The sequence below is a fragment of the Melanotaenia boesemani genome, chromosome 14 (assembly GCF_017639745.1).
Source record: "Melanotaenia boesemani isolate fMelBoe1 chromosome 14, fMelBoe1.pri, whole genome shotgun sequence".
NCBI lineage: Eukaryota > Metazoa > Chordata > Actinopteri > Atheriniformes > Melanotaeniidae > Melanotaenia > Melanotaenia boesemani.
In genome coordinates this window covers 18,363,370-18,372,660 of record NC_055695.1, presented here as the reverse complement: position 1 = coordinate 18,372,660, position 9,291 = coordinate 18,363,370, and the positions used below count along the sequence as shown (strand labels likewise).

The 9,291-nt window shown below is 37.0% G+C and overlaps 1 protein-coding gene across 1 annotated transcript; it reads left to right on the top strand.

Moving 5' to 3' along the window:
- Positions 1 to 3,948: 3,948 nt before the first annotated feature.
- On the top strand, positions 3,949 to 7,441 carry LOC121652614 (platelet glycoprotein V). The gene is made up of 2 exons (XM_042005488.1): positions 3,949 to 3,985; positions 4,137 to 7,441. Exons 1-2 carry the CDS (start codon positions 3,967 to 3,969, stop codon positions 5,975 to 5,977), a joined length of 1,860 nt encoding a protein of 619 aa, XP_041861422.1. The 5' UTR covers positions 3,949 to 3,966; the 3' UTR covers positions 5,978 to 7,441.
- The last annotated feature ends 1,850 nt before the right edge of the window (positions 7,442 to 9,291 follow it).

Sequence of the window (9,291 nt, the reverse complement as noted above, 5' to 3'; positions counted from 1 at the left end):
GTGCATTACGAGTTCTTATGAAAATACAGCAACCTCACAGTCCATATTTAATGTTCATATATTAACACTTAAAGTCTTATGCTTTATTTTTCAGTAAAATTCTGTGACCTTGGCCTCTGTTGTAAATGATGCAGTAGGCTGGTTAGAAACAGAAACAGGATTTATGACTCCATGACATTAACTCACATCCCATTTATTTCTTCACCAGAAACTGATTGAGTGGACAGAATTTTCTATCTCTAAATTACGAGTCCACAAAACAGTCACTTTTGCAAACATTTACTCAGTTTCATTGTTCAAAAAGTTGTTAGTTTTGCTGTGATTTTTTTGTTGAAATATGTGAATAACAATGACAAATTCTCCTGAATTTTTACAAGTTCCACATCACTAGTCTTATCAAATGTTTCATTTTCAACAGCTTAATGACTACAGATTGAGAATTGTGCACAGTTCTTGAATGCAAGATTGCTAAGTTACGCCTAAAGTGATTTTTATGAATCTTTCACCTGTTATAGCAGGTTGCCAGCACTTGTTGTACGTTCACATTACATGAGCAGAATGACTGCCCCTCTGGCAGAGGTGTGATACATGATTTCCTTGATGCACAGGACAGACAGCAGTGACCTAGGAGGAGCTGGGTGATTGGCCCGGCCTCAGTGATGGATGTTCCTTCAGCTCCAAATCAGTCATGAAGCCAAGATTGAGGAGATTCATCTCTTGCTGTAGTGCTCTTAGGAACTAAATCACTTTGCTTACATCTCTTTACCCAGATCCACATAGCCATGTTCCTATTTAAAGAAGCAATTATTATAAAAGACAAAGACTTGCAGGTGCCAAGAACATCTGATTGTGCTCTCTCATAACCAGCTGGTTGATTGATAACTTCCTGTCTGTTTGATTTGCTCATGTCAGAGTGATGTAGGGTTACTGGCCTCACTGCAACGTCAGACTCCCGTATTTTATTCAGACGCCTCATGGTCCCTATGAAAAGGTGGAAAGTTGACATAACACACGAGGACTAGCTGTTGATTTAAGACACAAGGGGGTCGACTAGCCCCTCCTCCAAGCCAAAAAAAAGTATAAATATAGTGACCAAATGGACTCAAGGTAGTGAATAGCTTGTGTTGTTTGAAGGAGGATCATAACACCGGTTAGGGTTATTTAGGACTATAGTCTGAGTACCATGGACAGAGTTACAGTCTTGAACTACTGTTTAGGACTTCTGGGTTTGTTACTATTACAAGGAATGATCTGTGTGGAGGCGAGGAGCATATTTAATTCTGGTGAGTGTGCAAAAGTGATCACTTCAATATGTCTATGGTACAAATGCAAAGGTTTTACCAGCAGAACATTAACAATGCTACATGCAATTAGGGTTTTTTCTTTTTAGAGTGCCAAGTTTTCATGATGATATTTTCTTCATTATTGTTGAATGTCTTTTCATTTGCTTTGCATGAGCAGGAAACGATGTTATTAATCCCAGCAACGATGCAGATATTCAGAACAAGATCCTAGCACTATTACTACACAGAAGTTTGGTCCCTGGAAAAAAGAACGATCCTCTGGGTGAGATACCATATAAAGAAAAAGGAACCAGTGATAAATAATAAAAAAATACACATTTGTATATTAACTAGGATTTTTATTCGCAGGTATGGAGCTTCACAATAATTTAGCTGCGCTTGAGGAGGTAAGATTTCTGTTTGAGTTGATTTTAAAAACAGCTTTGGAAAAAATGCATTTTAGTCAGGAATCTTAAAATGTGACGGAAACGGACTACTGGCAACTGATTCAAGTTTTTCCAAATCTTTGAGTTATATTTTAAGAACAGTTGACACAAGTCACAAAATGACATTGTGTTGTACTAATAAAAAACAAAAACAAAAAAAAAAGAAAACAAAACAAAACACCTGAATAGAGAGAGCACTGTTGATCAGATACATCTGTGTAATCTTTCTAATCTATGTTTATAGCTGCAGGCGCTGAGGGAGGACCTGGAGCTGGAGAGTAAGATTACAGCTAATTTGGCAGAAGACAAATCCATAACCAAAAAGCGAGGCGAACGTAAGTTAAATACACACATATATCACTTAATATTTTTAGCCATGTATCTCTACATGTCTAATCTATATCTCCTCCTGTTACCAGCTTGCTTCTGGAAGTACTGTGTCTGACATGGATGCATGAGCAGGATTACTGTGAAAACTTGCTGCAAAGCCCAATATAGCCTTAAAACTTGCAACACCAGTCATTTAAATCAAATTGTATTTATTCTAGCAATATAGAGTTGTACCACAGTCATTGATAAATATTTCATTTCTGTGCATTGAAGTGCTGTCATGAAAGCTCTAAGCATTGTTACTGTACAGTTGGTCTGTAAATATTCAGTAGCTCACTGGAAATACTTGAGGGTCAGACATGACAAAAATGTACTTGACTGTAAAGACCTGTTTATATTTTTCAGCATTTTTCATTTGCCTGCTGTCTGTGTTTTTGTCGCCCTCTTGTGGCCTAACTGGGTATAACATTTTGTACGACCACTGCCAAAAATCATTTAATCTGCTTTTAAAAAATGTACTGCTGCTGTTTTACTATGTAAATAAAATATGGATATGATTTTTTTTTGTTTTGCTTTGCTTTGAAATATGTATGGAGAAAATCACATATGTGAGTTTTAAAGTATTTGTAAAAATTTTATCGAAGACTCCTTTAGTATGTCTTTACCGTTAATCTGTTAGTATGAAATAGATGCAAAATATATAAGACTGATGTAATGGGAATCTACAAGCATGTGGCTCACAGCTGCTAGGACAAGTCATTTACTGTACAATTTAATTCATCTGACTGAATCTTTTCGAGCAGGCTAATGCAGCTGAGTCAAAAGCTTAGTCTAAACAAAGGCAGTGCTGAAATGAATAGGTGTTAGTCACACAGTGTGTGCTGAACAGAGTAGGTTTGCTAAAACAGCATCATCAAATGAAGTGATTTCATGTTGACTGAGTTGTGGTTTCGGCAAATATTTGTCACTTGCTCACTCAGACAAAAATCCCCACAACCAGGCCAGTAATTACACATAGATTGCTCATAACAGTCTGATTTCAGTAGGAGAATGAAAGTCAGCATTTTTCTGAGGTAAAAAACATTATTGCACCTTGTGTGTATTAGGTAACATAACTTGCTGTCATAATTTAGAATAAATGCTGTGGAGTTATCTCTGTCACATAGCTGAACGATATCAGCCAGGAAGACCTCACAGACACACATGTAACATTTAGAAAACTTTTTTTTTCTAAAACATGGTGTTAAAGCCTGACCGCAAGTCATGTGCAGTCACTCTGTGACACTATATGTATGTCTGTCAGCATCATTAGCTCAAGAACTGGAAGCAGAGCAGGCTGACATCCTTCCTGTCAAGATAAGTCAGTGTGAGGAAATGATCCAGCAACCTTAGTGTCACTCAAAAGTATCTTTTAATGGTCAAATATGACAGGCGTCATTTTTTTCTGGCCACATAGCTAGACAAGAGAGAGAGAGAGAAAAAAACTCCTTTGAAACAGATGAAGTTAGAATATTAGGAAAGTAACACACACACACACACACACACACATATATATATAGATATATATATATACTCAGATGACAGAATTTAAAAAGAAAATAAAACCCCAAAAACTGAAAAATATATAGACAATAAAATCACTATGGGTCAGATATTAAAATTAATTTTCCAACAATAAGGATGTTTAAAAGGCAACTGAATTAAGTAATTATACCAGTCATAACATCATAATATTTGTCAAGGCCTCTGACTGTTAAGGTCTTTAACTGAGCAGCACAAAAGATGTGATGGACGTGACCTGTTGGTGGAGGAGAGGGAAGGATAATTTGACAGACAGAGGGTGCACATCTATTTAAGATAACACGACACAGAGGAGCGGCACAGAGCATAGCAGCAAGGAGACAGAGATGGCTTCCTACTTCAGAGGTTAGTAGAATATCTGTTTTGGGTTTTATCCCATGATTACATTGGTATAAAGATTGTGATAAATGTTGTACTTTTCTCTAGTATCTAAATTAAAAGAAAAAACTTTCAAATCATATGTTTTTTTTTGTTTTGTTTTTTATCCCCTGCACAGGTACATTGTGGATGATATTTATCCTTTCCATGCTTCCGCTCCTTACCTGCGACATGTCTTGCAACAGTAGCTGCCTGTGCAACTCTAATGGTGTTGTCAAATGCGACGGTTACATCATAACAGATATACCAAAAGAGCTGCCACGCCACACGTACACGCTGCTGCTAAATGATACAAACATGAATATAATAAATGAGCAGAGTCTGTCTGACCGGGAACTCCTTCTCCGTTTCAGTCTGACTCACAGCCACCTGCATACAATCCATCCTCTGGCCTTCCACGTCGCTCCTCAGCTCAAGTCTGTCAAGCTGTCGTTCAATGATCTATCCACCCTTCCTGCTCGAGTGTTCAGCCCTCTTACCGCTCTGGAGGAGATTTACTTAGATGGGAACAAGTTGGAGACTTTAGCTCCTGATATGTTTGAGGGGCTTGAAGGGTTGTTGGTTCTGGACCTGACCCGCAACAAACTCACCAATCCTGCCTCAGACATTTTTGATGGACTGACCAACCTCACTATTCTGAACCTGGGCAGGAACTACATAAAAAAACTTTCACCAACCACCTTTCACTCACTGACAAAACTTCGCCTGCTCAGGATCTATAACAATGAGCTGGAGGAGCTGGAGGAGGGGATCTTTGACACACTTGTAAACCTTGAAGAGCTAAATCTCCATCAAAACCAGATTAAAAGCCTTCCTACTCAAGTGTTCTGGTCACTGGAGAACCTGAAGAACCTGACCCTGTCCTCCAATCAACTCCAGGCTCTCCCTCAAAAAACCTTCTACAACATGCCGAAGCTGAGCAAACTCACCATTTACAAAAATCCCCTATTATCTCTACCAGACGAGCTGATGGGTCACATGCCTGACATCACAGAGTTTTATCTGTTTTCCACCAACCTCGTCACTGTTCCTGGAAATGTGTTTGCAAATATGTCAGGGCTGCTGCTTCTTAACTTACACTTAAATGACAAGCTGAAGGAGCTGCCACTAGACCTTTTCTGCTGTCTTCCTAACCTTCAGAAGCTCTCGCTAAGAAACAACAATATTGAACTTCTTCAGCCAAAGATTTTCTCCTCACTAACCACACTGCGCATACTTCTCCTCAATGACAACAAGCTGAAGAACCTGCCTGAAGACATCTTTGAGAACCTTACTGGGATTGTGGCCATCGATTTAAGGAACAATAACCTCATGACTCTTCCAGGAGATATTTTCCTGTCAAATACACATTTGAAGGATCTTACTCTGAGTGAGAACCCCTGGGACTGTACTTGTGGAATCAGAGATATTGCAAGATGGATAAGATATAATGAGCAGGTAGTCCTCGACAGAGATAATGTAGAATGTCACAGTCCGGTCTACCAGCTGCTCCGTAGAGTTGGATCTCTGAGTGATGAGGATTTCAACTACTGCAATGCAAAAACATTCAAAACTTCCTTTGCAACACAAACCAACCTCCCTGAGCCAACACAAACATTGCATGTCACTTCAACCTCTCCACCTGTAGCATCTACCACCTTCGATCCCACAACACTCGCAGCCGTGCTTCACACTGAATCCACCACTCAGCCTGATGAAACACACCCTACTTCACTTCCTTTTCATGATATACTGGTGCTCGAACATGGGCCAGAGTACGTTCATCACAGCCATCACAAAGGTTGGGTGTATGTGTGGTTTTTACCCTCCAATACAGCTTTGATCGGGGTCTTCATGTTTGGTTACATCCTTCTTTTGGCCACAGGTTTCTTGCTCATTCTTGCTGCCATATTTGGCATGTACCGCCTCAGTGTGAGCATGGATAAGTTGAAGACTGAGTGTGCACAAACTGAGGAGTAACACACTGCGTTATCGGGCCTGTTGCACACAGGAAGATAGCAAATATTAACAATAACAAGTGTGCTTTTCCAGAGACTCCAAATTTTCTTGATTAAGGTCATGTTTTATCTTCAAAATTTTCTTCAGCAAACTTGGAATCACAATAGATCTAAAATAGGTCTGAATTACATTCATATAAGTAAATACAGAGACTGCACTTGCTAGTATTTGCTTATATGTAGATATAATTGAACTGTAATAATTAAAGAAAATTAAAGAGAATGCATTAAGTTATCTAAGTTTTAATAGCTTTCATTACTTAGAAACATCTCAGGATTTGGGCAGTAAAATCAGGTTCAACATATCACTGTAAGCTATGATGTTTTACATGTTTTATATTTATTGATTCACAAAACAAACCTATTAATCAGTTAAATAAATGGCAAACTAACTAGATTTTAAATTATTTAAAATGTTTAATTTTTTTTCTCATTGCACGTGTGAGACTTACCTAGGCGTAGGTATGAATTACATGTACATTTTTATGTTTTATTTAAGAATTGTTCAACATGTATTTGTGAAAAGCTTCAGAAACCATATGAAAGCCATTGTAGAGTGGATATTTGTTTATGTTTAGATGCAGAGGCAGATATAGAGCTTTTGGGACCCAGGGCAAGTCCAGCCATAGGGTCCTCCACTTTCCTTAGATTTTAGCACTTTTTAGTCCTTATTTATCTAATAAATAAGGACTAAATATGGTTCATTATTATAATTAATCAAACAAACAAACAAAAAACAAAAAAACAAACAAACAAACAAAAAAAACCCAGCAGTCTGTCTATGGGTCCTTTTGCTTTTAGCTGTGATATCTATAGTTTCTGTGACAGTTTGTGCCAGGTATCCATGTGAATAATGTTTGTAGCAACTTTTAATTTAATCTGTGATAAACCAAGCGAGGGAGAATGAACCCAAGTTCATTGCTATGACAAGTGGTGATTAGGCCTCTCCAGTATGCTGAGATGAGACGAGGAAATTGCTCAGCATTTAAGTATTTGTGGTCAGTTTTCCTTGTAAAGAATTTGCATGTAGAAAGAAAAGAAAAAAAACTATCCTTTAAACTTCTTTTAAAGCTAAGCAATCAAAAAACAAAACCATTTTAGTGTTGAAGAAAATCATTATCACAAAATTTAATCAGGAATGTTAAAGTTTTTCCTCCACAGCTCTTCATTGTGAAGTATTCCTTGATGATACTGGATGGTCTGGTCTTCAACCAGTCCTATGGCTGTTTGACTGTGGTACTGGTGTCCATTCAGTATAGATAGTATAGTTTTGAACAGTGTGCCAGCTGATGAATTTTTTTTTAAGTCTTATATTGTGATCATGTAACTATTGAGTTAGATTAATCAAAATCTTTATAATTTCATGTAAAAACCACCTGTTAACTCCAGCCTTCTTGTCTGTTTTGCTGTTTTATTGAAAATTAAAGACTTTAAATGTTGAAGAAAAGGAACTCTCACTGCTCAACCTCATTTTATAACATATTTATCACAGAACAAAACCAATTTGAAAACAACTTATAGTATATTTTTGGCCAAGGCTGCCAAAAGCAGATTTGCAAGCATACTGGGGATATCATACTCAGAGATAAATAGTACAGGGATGGGCAATTAGAGACAATTCCAATGGTTCATTGTGCAAAACTTGACAATAAACTATTGAATCTTTTTGATTTGAAGCATATGTGTTGGAGCAGGAAATCACTTAAAACCTGCAGGATAGTGGCCCTCAAGGACTAAAATTGCCCATCCCTGTTATAGAACATATATTCATTCAAAGAAACACATTTACACACAAAATACCACCCACCCTTTAACACTCTCATGCTCACACAGCAAAGCAAAGGTCATCAGTGACCATAATTCCTCCTGACAAGCATGTTTTCATGTTTGAGTGAATCTAGGGGCCTCGGGTGCTGCAATGACTGCATTACAGGTAACTAAATCAAAATTATACACGTGTCTGTCTTCTTCTATGTATCGTTTAAGACGTTACTTATCCCAAATGGTGCTCTAGCACCTATCAAACGAAGATGGTACTGCAGTTTTAAAGCTCAGAGGTTTGTCACTTCACACACGAAGATGTTTGTGCATTCAGAGACACTGTAGTAAAAATGGTGGCATAATTATAGCAGCTGCCATGCATGTGGATATAATATAGATATAAACAACTAAGAGAATAAAAACACAACAGTTATTTTAGTGTAGTGATTAGATACTAACAGAAACACCGTTTTAAATTATATATTAAATTTTTCTGTCACTGACCTTTGTGTTACAGTAGTTTTGAGACTACTATTCATCTATTTATTCACACAACTTGTGAACTTAAGTTGCCTCAACTTTTTCAGAATTTAAAAAATCCAGCAGAGATGATGCAGAGCAGGAAAAGTGAACTTTTAGAGTTTTAGTGGAAGTGCAGAAGGAAGAGTGGAATAATTTTGCTTACAAAAGACAGCTGAGCAAACTGACTGTATTTGATCACTGATCATCAGCTACTACTGGAGATGGGTTCCTAAAAACAACATGCTGTGCTGATTTCTGTTTGTTTATGTGTGGTGCTGTACTTAGAAAAGAGATAATATACATTTCACAAATTAATGAAGAGTAGAAGGAAAAAGAAAATCAGAAAACAGCAATATTATTATTATTATTAATAATAATAATCATCATCATCACTACAACCTGCACTATACTCTTATGACCACTATTACTAAAACCATGATTATTACTGCCAATGTTTTGATTGTATGACTGAGATGTGGTGGACCTGAAATTAAGACACCTTTGCAAACATTTTGTTTTAGGTCTAACCAAATTAATTCTAATGAGCATTTATTTTAATTGAAGGTATTTTGTGCTTTCAGTAAACATTTTGATGCCTGGCTGAGATTGGGATACTCAGTTATTGTTTTGAGTAGTGGGGAGAAAATTTATTTAAATATCTCTGACAACCTGTTGAAAATATTCATACCTAAATACATGATGGAACTTGTGAACAGTGGGATAGACAGATTTTAAATTTTGAAGATGATTTATTCCAAAAAACTGAATATTTTGAGATTTCAAGAAATTGATTCAATGAGTTTTATTACAACATGTAGTGTGAATGGAAGGTCTTTACGAAACAGTATTATTCCATTTACATAAAGAACAATCTTATTATGTGTCTCTTTGTGTAAAGGTACTTGTGTAAGCTCCAAAAACACAGGTAAGAACAATCTGTGGTTTTGTATGCATTGTGATTTAACAGTTAAGCAATTTAGCAATTCAGCACTT